Here is a 19915-nt window from a genome sequence, read left to right on the forward strand (position 1 = left end):
TCGGTGACCTGGGGTGTGCGCACGTGGCGGCGGCGCGGGCGCCCCCCCCCCCCCCCCCCGGCCCGGCGTCCTCCTGGGTCACGGCGGCCGCTGTCCGTCCCCGCAGTCCGTGCCCGCGCCGTCCCCGCGGCCCCCCGCGCCGCCCGGGCCTCCGTCCACACCGCCTGACGCGACGCCGACCCGAGGCCCCGGCCGCCAGCCGCCCCAGCCCTCGCTGAGGAGCCGTCCCGCCGGGAGGAAGGTCGCGGGGTCGCGGGCCAAGGCTCTTCCGGCTCCTCCGGCTCTTCCTTCCGGCCGCGGGGGCGGGGGGCGGGGCCCCGGGGCAGCCTGCGCGGCTCCTCAGCACTTCCGGGCGCGCCGGGCTCACGCGGGGCCGCGGCCTCTGAGGATCCGGCGTCCGACCCCGCGCCTCCGAGGCCGCGACGTCACCTCGAGAACGTTCTAGAACGGCTGAGCGGGAGGATGCCCGTCCCGGGGACGCCCGCCCGCGACTCGACCCCACGGGCCGCGCTCCCGGCACCGACCCGCGGCCCGGCCTCCCCGGCCCGAGGCCTCTGCGGGCCCGCACCTCCCAGGGGGCTGTGCGCTCCGGGCGGGGGGAGGGGCGGGGAGGGCAACACCCACCACACCCAGCCTCCCCGCCCCCTCCTCCCTCCCCCCTCCGCTCCCGGGGGCTCCTCCTCCCTCCTTCCCGGGGCTGCCCCCCCCCCGACCCCCACCCCGAGCCCGGGGCCCTCACAGCGGGTGCAGCCTGCCCTTTCCGGACCGTGTCCTCTGGCCTCGTCCTCCCTGAGGAGGTGCCCTCGGGGCAGCCCCTGGGTCACCCTGGTCCCCGGGGATGGCGGGACCGCGCGTCCGGTTGTCCTGCTCTGACGGGGAACAGCCGCAGCCACGGCCGCCCCACTCCCGCCTCCTCCTCCCCCTCCTGCTGCTGCTCCTCTTCCTTCTCCTCTTCCTCCTCCTTGTCCTCCTCCTCCTTTCTTCTCTTCTTCCTCCTTCTGCTCCTCTTCCGCTTTCCTTTTCCTCCTTTTCCTGCTCCTCCTCCTCTTCCTCCTCTTCTTTCTCCTGCTCCTCCTGCTCCTCCTCCTCCTCCTCCTCCTCCTCCCCTCCTTGTCTCCTTGAAGAAGCGCAGGTGCAGCGGAGGCTCCTGGTGGGCCCATGCGTGTTGGCTCCGCCGGCCTCCTCCCTCCCTGCAGCCAGGCCGCTGTGTGTCGCAAAGCCCGGGAAGATGCTCTCGTGAGCCTGTCATGGGGGTGATCTGTGGTCCCAGAAGGGTTTGAAAGTCTCGTTACTTATTATTAGGAGAGGAAGGGGATTCGAGAAGCAGCCAGGTATACACCTGGTCGTGTGTCCTAAGGGGCTCGTCCGCAAGACTGTGCCACCCGCCCAGCCCTTCAGCGCACTGGACGTCCTGCAGACTCGGGAAGAGGTGTTGACTTAAGACTGAGCCAAGCGCTCAGGCCCTAAAGCTGAGCGCTCACACGGAAGGACCACTTCACGGACGCCCGTTTGCTGAATGGTCCTGGTTCCCCCGCTCGTTGCCTCTGGCCGTGGTCTCAATCCTGCACCCAAGAGCTCGCATCCTCCGGTGGTGGATGCAAAGTGCCCTGGCGCCGCAGATTGGTTGTACCTGGGTGAACCTTGCAGAGACGACGGGAGTGGTCGGTGATCTCTGCCTGAGTTCCAGAAGCCTCCTGGCCGCAGGTATCCGCACTAAAGCCCCAGCTTCTGTCCTAGTAGGTCTGGAGAGCCCTCGCCTGGTAAGCGGAGATCTAAATTGGGAGCGCTCACACGGGGAAGGACCACTTCACGGATGCCCATTTGCTGAACGGTCCTGGTTCCCCGGCTCGATTGAGGAGCCTCAATCGCCACACGGGACACCACATGGGACGGTGGTTCTCAAACTCTGACGTGCAAAAGGAGCATCCGAGTGATCTGATCGGCGCCAGGGACTCTAGCTCAGCAGGCTTCGGCTATGATCCAGGAACTGCCCGCTTCCAGTGTGCCTCCGCCGAAGCTGCCCTGCGAGGCCTATGCCTGGGGATGCTGGCCCAGTGGCTTAGAGTTGGGCCTGGAACCAAGGTCCAGGGGCCCCTCTCTGCCTGTAGGATATGGTAGCGGTAGGTCCACCCACGGTCTCAGTCACTCCACCCAGCAAAAGGCAGTAAGAAAACCACCTCCATAGGGTCGCTTCAGGATAAAACGAGGGCGTCCTATAGAGGGCTGGGCCCGTATCCCGCACCTGCCAACTCCCACTGTTCTAGGATTGGTGTTAATTAGCTCAAGCTACCAGGCCAGAGAAGACCACGGAAAGCTTGGATTTTCTGGGTCAAACAGGCATTAAATCTTGGGTAAATCTCTGAAGGAAGATGCTGCATTCGACAGAGACCCCACCCCCCAAGACTCTCACACACAGGAGGCCCTCACAGGTACAGAAGGTGTTTCCGCGCGTCTTTAGACCTCTCGGGCAGAGCGGGTAGAAGAGAAGGTGAAGGTGATGGCTCCGCTATGTGATGATGTCACGGGAGCACTTGGTTTCCTCATCCGTACAATGGGCAGGGTGAGCGCGTGCCCACATCGTTCTGAAGAACGGATGAGGAGGGGACGTCTAAGGCCCTAGTGTGGTCATGGCACCAGGGGTCCTCGGGGGGCCCGTTGGCTTTCCCATCCCGGCCCTTCTGATGTGTGTCTGTAGCCACTTATTCAAACAGACGTTGATCGGGAGAAAGGAACCGATGAGCTTTCACAGCAGCGTGTCCTGCTTTTTTGAGAATCTGTTTCCCTGAAAGACGTAAAGTCCTACTTTCAGTACCATGGCTTAAGATTTTTCGACTTTATGATGATGTAGAAGCAAGGGGCATGCGGTAGAGACTGTACTCTGGGTTTGAACCTGGCTGTCTGCTGAGGCTGCGCGGGGACACGGCCCCCAGGGCCAGCAGCCAACGCTCGTCCCACTGTTTGGGACCCGCGCAGCCGTCCTGTCTTTCACTTCGCAGTATTCCGTAAGCCACGGGCTCGCCAACGCTCCGCTCTGTAAGACAGGCTGGAGTCAGGGGGCTTTGCCCACCCGGAGGCCACTGTCGAGTGCTGAGCACCCCCCGGCTGCCGGGCCCGATCCGCCACGTTCGGTGGGTCAGGTGCCTGAAGCGCACGTCGACCAAACGGTGGTTTAACTCAGGTTGGGTTTGTCGGATGCGACCCCACCGCAGGTGGAGGAAATGTGTGTATTTATTGTTTCGTGTGCATATTGACGTCGTGCATCTGCGTACGTGTAACACGGAGTTACTGCTCCTGCTCGCCCGGGCCCAGGACCGAGCCTGCAGGACAGCGACGCTGGGTCACGGCTGGCAAACGGCAAGTCAGCCCGGGTGGTCCTGTCCGTACGCCTCCATCCACGTTCCCGTTTACACACACACACATACACACACACACACCCGTGTACTTTCAGATCTTTGCGCAGCCACGTTTAGCTGGGGGAGCCGCGTCCTAGCGGGCGCACCCCGGAGGCACCACGAGGGGGAGCCCCGGCTGCACCTTCAGAAGCAGGTGCGCCCCGCGCCGCCAGAGGCCAGGCCTGCAGGTAACCAGTAACGTACTGCAGATTTATTAAAAAAAACACACAGGTAACAAGTCAGAGCTTTGCTGGGAATGATTTGGAAAAGGATGGAAGGCATTATTCCACAGAACGTTCACAATCGCGCGCCAGACACAGAGCAAGGAAGCGTCTTAGAAGCATTTGCGGTGCACGATGGACGGGCCGGCCTCGTCGTACTCCTGTTTGCTGATCCACATCTGCTGGAAGGTGGACAGCGAGGCCAGGATGGAGCCACCGATCCACACAGAGTACTTGCGCTCCGGAGGGGCAATGATCTGCAGCCGGGGCGACAGAGGAGCGCGGTTAGTGCGCCCGACGGGGCTGCGTTCCCCCGCCGGCCAGGCTGCCGGACCTCGCTCAAGTTCCGGGGACGCGGGGACGGCGGGCGGGGGGCAGCCGACCCTGACCCCGTCCTGACTCTACCCAGCTCGGCCCCCAACCCCAGGGCTGAGACTCTCCAGTGAGCACGCTTGTTTCTGCAGCTTTACACGACCACCTCCGAACACCGCACCGCCGGGGTGCGCCTACCCCCTGCACGGCCTCCCCCCAGAACCCTGACAATGGCTCTGTCCCCCTAAGCTGTGCCCGGAACTCAGCACGACACGCGCTCTCCGCAGAGACCAACAGCGGCACCTGAGCACCCACTACCCAGGGCTTCTCCCACCGCTTCGAGCCCACTGGGATGCACCATGTCCCATGGCAGGGCTGGGTTCCCCAGGTCCCTGGGGTGGGTCCCGGGGAGCCGCACTGCCAGCTTTCCATGCTGCACCGGCCTGACCTGCAGGGCATGCTCATGTCCCTTGAACGGTGGATCAAGCCAGGTGCCCCAGCTGTGTGCGGTGACCCCCAAACACAGCGGCAGCCGAGTGAACCCCAGTTCCACTCCCGACTCAGACACTTCAGTGGAAACCAACGTGGACGCCTGGGCAACGGGCCCGGGTATTTATGGAACCCTGGGGGGAAGGCCTGATTGCTGTTCACCGCCCAGCTCTGCCTGGACGCTTATTCTGCATGCAGGTAGCTGAAAGCGATGCGCACCTACTGCGTGCCTGGGCCTGTGCTAAGCGTTTACCCGGGTCGCCTCGAACTCCAGAGAGCATTGGGTTCAAGCTGATTACACAGGGACAGAAGGCCTGAGGGAAGGGTCAGTAAGTGACAGGGTCACCCTATTAGACTCCTAGTCACACCCGGACCTCGCCCGGCTATTGTTTTGTTTTGTTCTGCTTTAGAAGCAAACTTTTCATTTGGGGGTAATTTTCCTATATTTTTATATTTTTAAGATGTTATTTATTTATTCATGAGACACACAGAGAGGCAGGCTCCTTGCGGGGAGTCCGACGCGGGACTCGATCCCGGGACTCCAGGGTCACGCCTTGGGCCAGAGGCAGCCCCTCCACCGCTGAGCCACCGGGGGCCCCAGATTTTTAGTGAGTCTCCTCTCCTTGGAGCTCTGAGTTCCACGTTCACTTTATTTGAGAAGCCAAGGTTGGAGCAGCAGGCCTGGCGGCTCTGGCTGCCACCGCGTCTACACCACACCCCACCCAGGCCGCTTCGTCATGAGCGCAGCACTGGGTGCGAGTCTCGCCCGCAGGCGAGGGAGGGAGGGGGCGTCCCGGCGGGACACCGACCTCTGGAGGCAGCGTCCTCTCAGTGTGTGGGGGTTCAGAGCCTGGGGGCGGGCCGACGGCCCCGGTCCAGCTCTCTCTGTGCTGTGTCGTCTGCACACAGAGGAAGCGAGTGTGCATAACGGGGACTGTGATCTGGGTCGTGTGTGTCCCTCCCCGGGGCACGGGGCGCAGTCCCCGCCTGGCTTGTGGCATCACATGGTGACAACAGCTTCTGAGAGGCCACCGGGCCTCCAAGGGCACTCTGATGTCTGAGCGCCCTCGGCCGGACTCACGGCACACGGTGTAGGGGCTCTGGGGGCTCTGGGACCGGGTGCAGCCGTCGGGGGGTCCTGTGCTTCTGTCACCCACACCAGCAGCAGGGCCGCACAGAGCGGCAACCGTCCGGCAGCCCCCGGCCCCTGAGCCGTGACCAGTTAGTGGAAAAGGGCAACAGAAGCTGCGGCTCTAAGCCTCTTGGGCGGTAGGTCTGGCTCCCCGATCACTCGTGCTGTTTGGGATGGGAGAGGAGCTAGTTCTGTGACGGGAAAGGGACATAACATGATGGAGGGACGCCCGGGGGGCTCAGGCCGTGACCCCGGGGTCCCGGGATTGAGTCCTGCATGGAGCCTGCTTCTTCCTCTGCCTGTGTCTCTGCCTCTCAGTGTCTCTCGTGGATAAATAAATAAATCTAAATAAAAATATTTAAATTAAGTTAAAAAAAAGACAGGTGACAGAAATCATCAGGGCGCGCTGTGCCGACTGCGTCACAAGTGCAACCGTGAATCGTGTCGCACGCCTGCATCTAACAGACGTCTCCATAAAGCGTCAAGGGACCGGCACGCGTGGGCGCTCCACTGCACCTCAGTCCCGACGGCAGCTGGAGGACAAGGGTGCCCGGACTGAACCGTGGGCGACACAACCTCGCTTCCCCTGGGAGTGGGACTGAGTCATCACAGCGCCTGAGAGGCGGTGGCGCTGCGGGCGGCCCTGCGTGGCACCCGCCCCCGGCCCTACCTTGATCTTCATGGTGCTGGGCGCCAGGGCGGTGATCTCCTTCTGCATGCGGTCGGCGATGCCGGGGTACATGGTGGTGCCCCCCGAGAGGACGTTGTTGGCGTACAGGTCTTTCCTGATGTCGATGTCACACTTCATGATGCTGTTGTAGGTGGTCTCGTGGATGCCGGCAGACTCCATGCCTGCGGGTGACACGCGGGCCATGACCCAGCCCCGTCCCGGGGCCCCCTCCCCGTGCTCATGGGTGCCCAAGATCAGTGTAAGGCGGGAGGGGCCCCCTCGCTTCTTCCCCAGCCCCCGTGCCTCCCGACCTCCGGGCACCCGGCATGGCCCTGCCCTGTCGTCCATCCGCACCCTCGTCTGACTTGCTCAGCGTGCCCCCACGTCACGGGTGCTTTGGGTGGGACGGGACACGGACCCACTCGCCCAGAGAGAACACCGCCCTGGCCTCCTGTTCTCCCCAAACGCGACGCTTCCCCCCTTCCCTGGTTTGGAAGAGCGCCTGGCACGGGCCCCACTCGCCAGGCTGCTCACGGCCACGGGCACAGGCGGCTGGCGTCGCGGGGGGATGCGGGGACCTACCGATGAAGGACGGCTGGAACAGCGTCTCCGGGCAGCGGAAGCGCTCGTTGCCGATGGTGATCACCTGCCCGTCGGGCAGCTCGTAGCTCTTCTCCAGGGACGAGGAGGACGCGGCCGTGGCCATCTCGTTCTCAAAGTCCAGGGCCACGTAGCAGAGCTTCTCCTTGATGTCACGCACGATCTCCCGCTCGGCTGCCGAGACACAGACAGGGGGGCTGGTGCGGCCCTAAAAGCCCTGCTTACTTGGTGTCTCCGACGGCGCGGCTCCTTCCAGCCCCGGCCCAGGCTCGGGATGCTGAGGCCCAGCATCCGGGACGGCAATGACCTGTGCGTCCGCGGGGAGTCCCTTCCATCCCCAGCACAGGGCTCGGCCCCCAGAAGGGTTGCGGGGGCGCGCAGGCCGGGGCCCAGGGGGCCGGCTGGAGGCACAGAGCGGGGCGTCCGTCCCTGTTACATCTGAGGCCCTTTCCTTTCTTTTCCAGGACTAACTGTTCCCTGTGTGGTGTCGTTGTCCTATAACCGCTGGTTACGCGGGGTTCTCGGTTATCAGGTGGTCCTATGCGCCCCCCATCCCCGCCCCATTTTCATAAAGCCCCAGAGCCCTCCATGCTCCTGTCGCCGCCCGGGAGGCCGAGGCCCTGGCTGGGGACCGTCCCCGCCCGGGAGGCTCCGGGACCCCTCCGGGACCCCTGCAGACCGAGGTGTGGGCACCAGGGGCGAGGAGCCCCCAGATGCCACGCCCTGAGCCCCTAAGCTACGGTGCCACACCAGCCCCGCCCCGTTAGAGACCTGGGTCCTCGCTGGAGCAGAGGCGGCGCGTGGGGAGGACCCCAACTCCCTGCCCGGGAAGGGGCGCTGCCACCAAGGGGCTCCAGCTCGGGCCATAGGAGCCCCGGGCACGTCGGGAAACACGTGGACGCCACCAGATGGACGAGGGGCAACAGGGACGGCGCGTCAAATGCCATCATTTGTCTACGGATCACCCCCTGGACACTGAGCTGAGAGAGATTGCTAGAATTGACTTTCTCTGCTTCTGTTTGCTCCCGCAGTGTGGCTACGGGCAGGACACGCAGTCCCTCCAGGCTCCTGTCCTCCTGCCCCAGAGCCTGGGGGAGATGGGGGGTGCAGGGCCCCAGAGCCCAGGGAGGGATGGGGGGTGCAGGGCCCCAGAGCCCAGGGGGGACAGAGGGTGCAGGGCCTCAGAGCCCAGGAAGGGATCTGAGGGGGTTCAGGGCCCCAGAGCCCAGGGCATAACCCGGGGGAGTGCAGGGCCCCAGAGCCCAGGGAGGAATGGGGATGGGGTGTAGGGCCCTAGAGCCCAGGGGGGGACGGAGGGGGGTGCAGGGCCCCAGAGCCCAGTGGGGATGGGGAGGCACGCTCTGCTCTGGGGTTTGCGTCAAGCCTTGGCATCTGTGCCCCCCATCCTCTGCCTGGACGGCCACCGCGGCCCCATGCACCCCCGTCACTCCGGCGCCTCACCGGTCGTCACAAAGGAGTAGCCGCGCTCGGTGAGGATCTTCATGAGGTAGTCGGTGAGGTCGCGGCCGGCCAGGTCCAGGCGCATGATGGCGTGCGGCAGGGCGTAGCCCTCGTAGATGGGCACGTTGTGGGTGACGCCGTCCCCGGAGTCCAGCACGATGCCTGGGGGCCAACGCGCACCGTGGACGTCCCCGCGGCGGGTGCCTGGGCCCTGGCGGCCGCGGGGAGACGACGGGCAGGAGGGGCTCCGGGGCCCAGCTCAGCGGGGCTCTGCCTCTTCCCCGACCTCTCCCCCACCCTCGCTCCCTCTCTCTCAAATTAATAACAAGTCCTGCTGGAAATGGGGCCAGGAGGGGTCCATTCAGGGCTGGGCCGGCCGCCTGCCGCCACCCCATCCCACACTGCAGCCTGCGAACCCCGCGGTGCCGCCCCAGCCCAGGCGCGCCCCTCGGCCACCTACCCGTCGTGCGCCCAGAGGCGTAGAGGGAAAGCACCGCCTGAATAGCCACGTACATGGCTGGGACGTTGAAAGTCTCAAACATGATCTGCGAAGCGACCGGGCAGCGGGGTTAGAGATGCCGCGGCCTCAGCAGGGAGCTCCGGAGCACGGCCCTGCAGCTGGGCTCGGGGAAGGGGCGCCTGCCTGGCTCGAGGTCGCCCGGTGGAGCAGGGTCCCCCCCGGCCGCTGGCAGGCATGTGGGGTCCAAGTGCGCCCTAGCTGAGCTCCGCACCCCCGCTGACCCCGGGGGCGTCACCCCGCCTCCACTGCGGGCGGAGGGGCTTGCGAGCTGCAGCGTGAGCGGCCTGGGGCCCCATGGGTGACGCCGGAGCCCAAGAGCAAGACAGGACGGCCCCGGGCTTTGGCTTCTCTGCTCTACGGAAGGCGACCGGCTTGGGGTCCAGCCAGGCCGCGGTGTCCGCGGCGCCACTGGGCTGTCCAATGCCGGCCCTGGGATCCGAGGCCCGGGGCCGCAGCGGGAGGACCCTGGAGGATGGCCCCTGGCCGCTGGCAGTGGACGACACACATGGACACGAGGGGCCCCCTCAGCTCCCGCAGGCTGGGGACACGGTGTGAGCTGAGCCCCTGCTGGCCACGCGCGGGAGATGCCTCCGGGCCTCCACCTGTCCCCCGGCCAACCCCCCCACCCCGCCCTGTTGGTCCCCCGGGCCATCTGAGGCCATCTGCCGGCGGCCGGGCTTCCCATCACGCTTCCCCCTGACACCAGCCACAGGGATGGGACTGGCTGTCGGGGAAGATGTCGCCTGCCACATGGGTGACTCCCAGGCACGCACACATCCCCCCGGCAGAGGACAACGCGAGCGTGTTGGTGCAAACCAGGAACAGGCCCTGCAGGACTGGCAGGTGTTCCATCAGGGCCCAGGTCGGCTCCAGGCGCTGCGGCTTCTGGCCGGCGACCTGGGGAGCCCCCTGATGCCCAGGGGCCCGGATTGTTCACTGCTTTTCCCGGACACGCCGTCGTGCGATGGCTTACGTGACGCGCCACTGTTCCAGCACGACCTGCTCCCCGTCCTTAAGACCCGGAGGCGATGGCTCGGCGGCTCCCAAGCACAGGCCCGCCTGCCTCCGGCCGGACGCCCCTCCACACGCCCCCCGCCCGCACCCCGCTTGGCCTCCCTGACCTTCATGTCTGCACTTGGAGAAACACCGGCACTGGGTCTTTCGGGGGGGGGGGGGACGGAGGAACCAGGAGGAGGGAAATGGAGCAGACTCGCTTGCAGGGCAGGGGACATGGGGCCAGTTTGCAAACCCAGCTCGGACCCAAGGACCAAGCTCCTGCCGGACGTTGCCCCGCAGGTTGACACGGTGTAACCTCGCGCGTCCCACCGCGGGACAGAGGGCAGCCCCGCAGGCAGGGGGTGAGCCCTGTGGAGGCGCCCGCGCCCGGGGTCCCAAGGTCCGGAGGCTGTCGCTGTGCGAGCAGGCGGCAGGGCTGGGCCTGCCCTGCGGAGTGCGGGGTCCCGCAGCAGCCGCCTACCTGGGTCATTTTCTCCCGGTTGGCCTTGGGGTTCAAGGGTGCCTCGGTGAGCAGGGTGGGATGCTCTTCGGGGGCGACACGGAGCTCGTTGTAGAAAGAGTGGTGCCAGATCTGGGGGGGCCAAGGAGAAACACGGCGACGTGACCCCAGGGAGCGCGGACCCCGCACGGGTCCAAACGTCCACGTTTTTACCGACTCAGAGACCGGGGCTCAGACTGCGACTGACCTACCCACGACCCCCATGGAGTGGGTGCCCGAAGCCCCCCAGCCCTGGCCTGTGGGCAGGACGCGGTCTGCAGAGTTGAACCCAGGTGCAGACCCCGGCTCGCCGCTCCCGGCCGTGAGCTAAGGACTGTCGCCTCCTCGTGAGCAGGGACCACGGGGACAACCGGGCGTCGCGGCCACAGCCCGGGCGGCTGTTCAGTCCAGCGCCTGGCCCACAATAAGGGGGGCCGTCATCCTTCGGCTCTGCGTCCTTACAAAGTGATGTCGACGCCCGAAGTGGAGTCTGACCTCATGACCCCAGACCCTGGGGCTCGCACTCTGCTCCTCGGACTGAGCGGGCTGGCCCGGCTGTGTCCTCCCCGACCCCAACCGCCTCGGGCAAGGCTCACGGGGACACGGCTTCCCTTAGCAGGGAAAGGACGAGCCAGGGATGCATGAATGGGTGGAAGCAGGAAAGTGGCCTGAAAAGGCCAGATGCCATTTTTTTTAATAGAGGTTTTATGGATGTTTTTTTGTTTTTAGATTCAAAAAATTTTTTGATTTATTTGACAGAGAGAGAAAAAAACAGAGAGCACACTGGGGGAGGGAGATGCAGACCCCTCTGAGCAGAGAGCCCGACCAAGGGCTCCACCCCAGGACCCTGGGACATGACCTGAGCTGGAGGCAGACACTGAACTCACGGAGCCCCCAGGCCCCCGCTAGTGACCATTTTTCTTACCTTTTGGGAAAATTTCCCTGCACAACCTGATAGGGACCCCAGGAGAGACCCTGATAGGGACCCCGGGAGGGTTTCCTACTGCATCAGAGCCTCTCCTCCATGCATGTGCACGCGTGTACCTACAGGGAACTGACCAGTGAAAGCCAGATATCGTGGTTCTAACCCCTTTTGCTACACTAAAAAAAAAAAATAATGCCATTTTCTCATTAGTCTGTCTAATGGTCCCAATCACTTGTGTTTCTATGATGCCTAATAATACACATTAATATTCTAGGATTTGGTGGCACCCGGGGGGCCCAGCAGTTGAGCGTCTGCCTTTAGCTCAGGACATGACCCTGAGGTCCCGGGATCGAGTCCCGTGTTGGGTCCCTGCAGGGAGCCTGCTTCTCCCTCTGCCTGGGTTTCTCTGCCTCTCTCTCCATCTCTCATGAATAAATAAAATCTTTTTAAAAAAATCCTAGGATTTGGGGTATCTGGGCAGTTCGGTTGGTTAAATCTCAGACTCTTGATTTCTGCTGGGCCATGACATCGGGGTGCTGAGCTGGAGCCCTGCCTCTCCCCCTCCCCTCTCCCCCCTTCTCCCCTCCGCAATCCCTCTCAATCTAAAAAACAGAAACAAAAAATCCCTAGGACTGAACTCTTCTCATAAGCTCTTTTATGTGAAATCGGGAGATAAGGTTCACCCGCTGCCACACGGAGACACGCTCTCTAAAATATGCCTTTAGGAACGCTCCTCAGTGGCTTGCGCCTGCACATGCTGGGGATGGTTCGGGGACAGTTCGGGGACGTATCAAATCCACACTGTCTACAGTGTGAGAACCAAAACACTTAAAAAAAATGTTCAGGGTGAGTTAAGGGGAAGCCTGGCCGTGCAGTCGGGCTGCTGCAGCTCCTATGCGCTGGGAGGCTGGGCCTGGGCCCCTGGGGAGCCTGGTGGGTGGGTGGGGGGCTCCTGGCTGCAGGCCCCGGAGGGTGGGGGGGGGCTCCTGACTGCAGGCCCCGGAGGGTGGGGGGGGGGGCTCCTGGCTGCAGGCCCCGGAGGGTGGGGGGGCTCCTGACTGCAGGCCCCGGAGGGTGGGGGGGGGGGCTCCTGGCTGCAGGCCCCGGAGGGTGGGGGGGCTCCTGGCTGCAGGCCCCGGAGGGTGGGGGGGCTCCTGACTGCAGGCCCCGGAGGGTGGGGGGGGCCCCTGGCTGCAGGCCCCGGAGGGTGGGGGGGGCTCCTGACTGCAGGCCCCGGAGGGTGGGGGGGCTCCTGGCTGCAGGCCCCGGAGGGTGGGGGGGGCTCCTGACTGCAGGCCCCGGAGGGTGGGGGGGGGCTCCTGGCTGCAGGCCCCGGAGGGTGGGGGGGCTCCTGGCTGCAGGCCCCGGAGGGTGGGGGGGGCTCCTGGCTGCAGGCCCCGGAGGGTGGGGGGGGCTCCTGGCTGCAGGCCCGGAGGGTGGGGGGGGGCTCCTGGCTGCAGGCCCCGGAGGGTGGGGGGGGCTCCTGGCTGCAGGCCCCGGAGGGTGGGGGGGCTCCTGGCTGCAGGCCCCGGAGGGTGGGGGGGCTCCTGGCTGCAGGCCCCGGAGGGTGGGGGGGCTCCTGGCTGCAGGCCCCGGAGGGTGGGGGGGGGCTCCTGGCTGCAGGCCCCGGAGGGTGGGGGGGCTCCTGGCTGCAGGCCCCGGACAGCCCACCCAGTGTCCCCGCGACAGACCCGCAGTACCCAGCACTGGCGAAGGACTGCGTGCTCGTGGGCAGCACAGCTCCCTGGAACCGCTTATGCACCCGCTTGGGCAAGGGGAGCGTCTCAGGATTTATTTTTCACCAGTAGCCAGACGTTCCGAGCCACGGAAGGTGATGGCCTGACGGCTGCACCCGCAGAGACCCTCCCGGTACCTTTTCCATGTCGTCCCAGTTGGTGATGATGCCGTGTTCTATCGGGTACTTCAAGGTCAGGATCCCGCGCTTGCTCTGAGCTTCGTCGCCCACGTAGCTGTCCTTTTGTCCCATCCCCACCATCACTCCCTGCAAAGAGCCACAGGGCATGAGCCTGGGAAGCCGGCAGCCGCCAATCGCGAGGGAAGCCCTGCCGTCGAGGGTCCTCCTTGGGTGCCAGCCACTGGCGCCCTGCCCGAGGCCACTGAGCCGTCGGGGGCGCCCGACTGGGTGTCCAGGGGACCCAGGGGCCCCGCGGGTACAGCACTTTACGCTGGGGCTTTTGGGTTTCTAACAGCTGAGTCCACGCCAATCAATGTTAAGACATTGGCCAAAAAAAAAAAAAAAAAAAAAAAGACATTGGCCTAAACTGCTCAGAAGTATTTTTTGATCATCAAAGTGAAACTTTAAAAAAAAAAAAAGGCAACACAAGAAAGGGAATCCCCGTCCCTGGATGTGTGATCGCCCCACAGCGGAGGCTTCAGAGTCGCCTAGCGGTGGCAGGTGCCAGGGCACCACGGCGGCCGTTCCGCGGAGACGGGCCTCAGATTCCACGCGGGGGAACAGGCCGTTATTCAGGCTCAGGGTCGCCCGCCGCGCCGAGGCCCGAAAGTACCGGGCAGGCCCGGGAGCCGCGACGTTTCTGGCGTCTTCACGCCGTGGCCGCCCCCAACACCTCGCTTACACAGACGGTCGGTGAGCTGGGCCGTGTGTCTCTGCACGTCGGCGCCACCGACCCTAAAACACGCGAGATTACATCTGGCAGCAAGGCCTCCTCTCTTCTAAGGTCCAGATCCCCGCCAGGGAGCGACCTCGGGTCTTTTTAATTTTTTTTTATTTTTAAATTTTTTTTTTTTAGCAGTCTCGGGTCTTATTTTAGCTCCTTTCCAAAGAGCAGCTGTGGTGCCCTCACTGGGGCTGCGTGACGATGATGCGACGATCGTCTTGAGAAAAACAGGAATTGGGGGAAAACGGTGACATCATAGCACCCCCCCCCCCACCCCCCAGCAGGCAACCTGTCTCCCTGGTACTTGAAATCTGCACTTACTAACCTCATCAGAGCTGCATTTTCAACACGGCCCCGCCATTTCTGGGCAGAGTCTGGACACTCGCGGACGCGCAGACGTAGGGGCCCTAATCTATAGCCCTGTTTCTCTCTATTCCAATCGGAGTTTTTTTTGTTTTTTTTTTTAATTGCATGGATTCGAGGTGCAGCGCCGGGTGGACGCGGGCAGCTGCTACCTCGGTCCACCTGCACGTCCCCCGGTGGTGAGCGCGGCGACTGAGGACCACACGGTGTTGCTCACCTGATGTCTGGGGCGGCCCACGATGGACGGGAACACCGCCCTGGGCGCGTCGTCACCCGCGAAGCCGGCCTTGCAGAGCCCGGAGCCGTTGTCACACACCAGGGCGGTGCTGTCCTCTTCCTCACACATGGCGGCTGCAGCTGCTTCACCGGGTCCTGGGGGGACGGAGGGGGGCGCTGTCACCGGCTCTCAGGGCCCGTGGCTGCCGTCTCCTCCTGCGGGTGCCCCGAGAGCGCACACCCCAGCCCCCCTGGGTCTCCAAGCCACCAGCCCCCCAGTGTTGTACAGGCCGAAGCCCAGGCGGCCCCATTCACCGACCGGCCCCCGACCGGCCCCGGCAGCCGGCTGGTCACGCGTGCTCCGAGGACGTTACACGACGGCCACGCCCGTGGGGGCCCGGCTGTGGGCAGGGACGCGAGGCACCCGTCATCCGTTGCAGGAGCCTCTGGAATTCGCTCCCTGAATCAACCCAAACGCATTTTTCTAGACATGTTGTCACTTTGATGTATTTTCTTAAAAAGGTGCATTTTGAGGGACGGGCAACATGGGAAAATTTGGAAACGCTGCAGCGATGGGATGCTTAATGTAAAGTGTTTAAGAGGAAAGTCTCTTTTGGGTCCAGAGAACTTTCATTTTACCTTTGGAAAAAGATTTAGAGCCGATGGAATGTGTCTAAGGAGGTGCTTTGGGGTCTAGGGGCCCCGGCTCCTAAGCTTGGATCCCGTGACAACATCTGCAAGACGGGAGCAAACGCGGCCACTTTATGGGTCTGGGGGACTGAAGGTCCTACAAAACCGTAGGACCGTTTTCTTTCAATGTCTCATTTTTATTAATGGGAAAACCCAGAGGCGGGGTTTTGCTCAAGGGCACGTGGGCTCCGAGCTGAGGGAGAGGCGAGGTCCTGGCCTCCAGGTCACAGTCCCTCCACTTCCCCCAAAGCTGAATTAGGTGGGAATATCCCACACAGAGGGGGACGCGCAGGCTTCTCGGCTCGACTTTGAGGTTGCAGGAGACGCCCCGCTGAGCAGGGGCCCAATGCGGGACTCGAACCCGGAACCCTGGGATCATGAGCTGAGCCGAAGGCACACGTGTCAGCCCCCCCCCCCCCCGCCCCGGGCGCCCAGGACGATGCATTTTAAAATCTGGGACCAAAAATAAAAATAAAAATAAATAAGATCTGGGACAGGGACTATTCGCTCCAATTGACAAACAAGGAAATCAAGACTCAAGGAGCTGGTGTGACCCGTCCAGGAGCCGATGACGCTGGGACCTCGGAGACGAGTGGGGGCGCTGGGCGGTGGGCTTGCGCTCTGCAGGCACAGGGGGGGCGCCTGGGCCCCACACACAGGCCGGCCACTTCCTGAGCCCCCACGTCTCGGAGTCACAGCTTCCCTCTCTGCCCAACGGCGAGGACGCCACAGGCGCTGTGCAGAGGCCAGCGTGGGAGCCACACGTTTTAAAAGCACGTGGAATAATATGCAGTGGTGGGGACCTGGGGGCTCAGGGGCGGAGCGCCCGCCTGCGGCCCAGGCCGTGACCCCGGTCCCGGGATCGAGTCCCGCGTCGGGTCCCCGCGGGGAGCCTCCTTCTCCCCCTGCCTGGGTCTCCGCCTCTCTCTCTGGGTCTCTCAGGAATAAATACATAAAATATAAAAAAAAAAAAATGCGATTTGCAGTGGCGCACGCATGAGGAGCTCTCCCCACACGTGAGATTTAACGTTACGGTTATTAGTGTCATTACGTAATTATTGCCCAGATCGCTTCACTTCTCGTCTTTGCCTGCAGCTGTGGCGCGGAGACCCCTGACCTGTGGACCCCACTTGTGAGAACGCAAGAGGAGCCGCATGGACGCCGGCTCTTCCCATCCCCACCCTCCCTGCCCTTCCCCTCCCCTCCCTGCCCCGCCCTGCCCTTCCCAGACACTGGATTCTGTTCTGCGTTCTTGGGATTTGGCTTCCGTCCCAGCGGGAGTAAGAGGCTAGAGGAGGAATGAGACATGGGGACAAGACAAAACCCGCGGGAAGAGCCGGCGCGCGTGTGGGAGGCGGCCAGCTCCGGCTCCAGGCTTTCCGCCGATGCACTAAGCAGATTTTCCAAACCAAAACAGTTGAGAATAGGATGAATTCTTTGGAAATAGGGTCCCCCGAAGCTGTGAGGAGATGCACTCCGTGAGCGCGCCCGTCCCTACTGAGTGCTGTCTGGGCCGAGGGCTTGGGGCGGGGTGCCCCCTGCACCGCCCCTGCACAGCCCGGCCTCAGCACCAGCAGCATGCAGGGGGGCACCCGACATCAGTAAGCCTGCTTTTATTGGGCAAAAAAAAAAAAAAAAAAAAAAAAAAAGTGCAGGAGGGATTTTCTGACCATCAGAGGGGAAGTCTCTGCGTCCTCAGAAGCCCTGCCGGAGGTTTGCCCTCCCTATCTGCAACCTGGAGGAGCCGTGGGGTTGGAGCGAAGCATTTCCTAATTAGGTAAAACACACTCAGTGTCCCTTTGGAGCTGCCCCCAGCTGGGAGGGGCTGCTCCCAGCGCCCGCGCAGCTGGTGCCAAAAATGAGTAGTTAGTGTCATGGGGGGGAGGGGGGGGCTTGGGTTCCCAGCTCGTCCCTCCTGAGATGCAAACCATATTTAGTCATGGATCGCAAAATGGCAGGAGAGGGTCAGCGCAACAAGAGTGGTCAGACCCTGGGGCTTAGCTGGGGTGCACAGGGTGGTCAGCTCCCAGGGCTCAGCTGGGGTGCACAGGGCAGCCAGACCCTGGAGCTCAGCCTGGGGTGCAGGGCAATCAGCTCCCGGGGCTCAGCCTGGGTACAAGGCGGCCAGACCCTGGCGCTCAGCTGGGGTGCAGGGCTGTCAGCTCCCGGGGCTCAGCCTGTGGTGCAGGGCGGCCAGACCCCAGGGTGCAGCCTGGGGTGCAGGGTGGTCAGACCTCAGGGCTCAGCTGGGGCACAGGGTGGTCAGACCCCAGGGCTCAGCTGGGGTGCAGGGCAGCCAGCTCCCGGGGCAGGTGCGGGAGGCAGGTGGCCGCCCGAGGACCCGCAGCTGTTGTGCAGCCCCCGCCCCCCGCAGCCACAGGGCAAGGCTCCGCTGGCTGCCGCCCCCCTGTGGCCCCACAACACACCTGGAGACGGGCCCTCCCCGCCCCGCCGCTGTCAGAGCCACAGGGACTCCGACACCAGAGGCTCAACCCCAGCGCCCGGGCGCCGCCTGCCCCCTGACGGCCGCCGCACAGCGACACAGTCGGGGCGGGAGCCGCAGCCGCGCTCGGCAGCCCCCACCCTGGTGCAGGCGACGGCGTCCTGGGCACCCCGGCCGCGTCTCTGGGCCCCGCTGCAGCTGCGACGCTGCTGGCCCGGCGCCCCTGCCCCCGCCTCCTGTTGCCTGTCGGGGCTTTCCACCCCAGCCCCGGCAGCAGGGGCCACAGCCGTCTCGCCGCAGGACGTTCCTTCGGGGATCCCCGATTGCCGCTGGCCTGCGGGGGGCGGGGGGCCTGGGCGGCTGCCACTTACCCCGACGGCGGCGCTGGCTGGGCTGGGCGGCGGGTGCGCGGGCGGCCGGGCCCCGGGGTTATATAGCCCCTTGGCCGGCCTCCCTCCCACTGGCTTCCCAAACAAGGAGCAGAGCCGCTCGGGCGCGGCCAGGCCAACACGACCATATAGGGGCCTCGGCACGAAAGCCTCCTCTCTGCGGGGCCGGGTCTGGGCTCTTCCACCGCATTCCACTGCTGGCTGCCGGCGCCCGGGGACCAGGGCCCGGGCCTCCAGAGCCGCCGCCGAGGGCCCAGGGCCACGAGCTGGTGCGGGGGCACACGCGGCCCGGGGCGTCCTCGGGGCCCAGCCACCTCCCCCTGCGGCAGCTGCGCCCCCGACAGACACACGGCGCCCACGGCTCCTAAACACGCTGACGGCGGGCCGTGATTTCACGGTGCCCAGCCCCGGGGCGCGAGGGGCCCGGCCATCCACGCGCTGACACGGCCGAGGCCCGGCTCCAGCAGCGCCCACGCCGCCCTGTCACGAGGCAGCTCGGGGCCTCTGCCCCCCGACCCCCCGGTGCCCACGCGGGCCCCGGCCACGCTGCCCGGGTGCTTGCGAGCGCCGCCGCGCCGGGACACTCCAGGGTGACCGGGCCCTCGACGGCCGCGACCCCTGTCCACCGCGTGCTGGCCCACAAGTGGGGCGCGAGCCTCCCCCTCTGCCTCGTCCCTGTCGCCAGCACGCACACGGCCCGGGTGTTGAGGCAGGAGGGCCGCAGGGCACAACGCGCACACGGAGCGTCCGTAAGAGCAAATGGAAACATGTATGAATGAATAAAAATGAAGAAGCAAAGTGAGGCGACGCACGTGCTCACCCAGCGGGGGGCCTCTCCTGCCCGTCTCCCATCCTCACACCCGCACTAGGCGAGCTTGCACGTATGTCTGTGTGCACGTGTGACAGTGAACTTTGTCGATTATGATTCAAAAATAAAACAATAAAATTGGAGACACTAAGTCGATGGCTTTGAGTCCCAGGGCCCGAGCGAGGCAGGACGTCGGGTCTCCCTGGTGAGAGGACCCGGGCCTGAGGCCGCAGTCGCCTCCAGCCGGTCTGCGAGGGGCCTGGCGACTTCCCGTGGACGCTCCTCCAACGGCCACGCACGAGCCGAGCCAAGGGATCCTCGCCCTCTCGTGCCCACCCGCTGTCCTCTTCGTTGGGGCGGTGCGGGGGCGGGGGCGCGGGCGAAGGACCCTGGTTCGCTTTGCCTGGGGGTGTTTTCCCTTCCCCTCCTCTCTCTCCCCTCATTCCCTTCCCCTCTCCCTTCTTTCCCTTCCCCCTCCCCTCTCCTTCCCCTCTCCTCCCTCCCCCTCCATCCCTCCTCATCCCTCCCTCCCCTCCCCTTCCATCCCTCCCCTTCCCTCATCCCCCCACACACTTCCTCTTCCCTCCTTCCCTCCCCTCCCCTCCCCTCCCCTTCCCCCATCCCCTTCCCTCCCCTACCCTCTCCTTTTCTCCCTTCCCCTCCCCTTCCCTCTCCTCTCTCCATCCCCTCCTCCCTCCCTCCCTCCCCCTCCATCTCTCCCCATCCCTCCCTCCCCTTCCCTTCCGTCCCTCTCCTTCCCTCATCCCCTCTCCCACCCCTCCTCCTCCCTCCTTCTCTCCCTTCCCCCTCCCTCCTCCCCCCTCTCCTTTGCCTACCACCTCCCTTCCCTTTTGCCCTCCCCTACCTTTCCATTCCCCTCCCCCTCTCCTCCCCTCCCCCTCCCTTTGCCCTTCTCTCTCCTCCCCCTCTCTCCTTCATTCCCTCCCCCTCTCCCTTCCCCTTTGCCCTCCCCTCCCCTCTCCTCCCATTCCCCCTTCCCTCCCCCTCCCCTCTCTCTCCTCCCCCTTCCCCTTCTTCCCCCTCCCCCTCCCTCCTTCCTTCCCTCCCTCTTTCACTTCCCTTTTGCCCTCCCCTCCGCTTCCCCTCCCTCCTTTCCCTCCCCCTCCCTCCCCTTTACCCTTCCCCCTCC

General features: G+C 64.6%; 1 protein-coding gene across 2 annotated transcripts; it reads right to left on the reverse strand.

Moving 5' to 3' along the window:
* Positions 1-3581: 3581 nt before the first annotated feature.
* Positions 3582-18067, reverse strand: ACTA2 (actin alpha 2, smooth muscle). Of its 2 annotated transcripts, none has more exons than XM_038576076.1 (9): positions 17940-18067; positions 14437-14591; positions 13091-13219; positions 10275-10385; positions 8738-8822; positions 8278-8439; positions 6799-6990; positions 6217-6398; positions 3582-3870 (listed from the first exon to the last, which is right to left on the reverse strand). In XM_038576076.1, the coding sequence occupies exons 2-9, from the start codon at positions 14563-14565 to the stop codon at positions 3727-3729; spliced, it is 1134 nt and encodes a 377-aa protein (XP_038432004.1). In that variant the 5' UTR covers positions 14566-14591; positions 17940-18067; the 3' UTR covers positions 3582-3726. The 2 variants fall into 2 exon arrangements, with proteins under 2 accessions (XP_038432004.1, XP_038432003.1); XM_038576075.1 differs by lacking the exon at positions 3582-3870 and adding an exon at positions 4558-4728.
* Between the last annotated feature and the right edge of the window lie 1848 nt (positions 18068-19915).

The sequence above is a fragment of the Canis lupus genome, chromosome 26, assembly GCF_011100685.1.
Source record: "Canis lupus familiaris isolate Mischka breed German Shepherd chromosome 26, alternate assembly UU_Cfam_GSD_1.0, whole genome shotgun sequence".
NCBI lineage: Eukaryota > Metazoa > Chordata > Mammalia > Carnivora > Canidae > Canis > Canis lupus.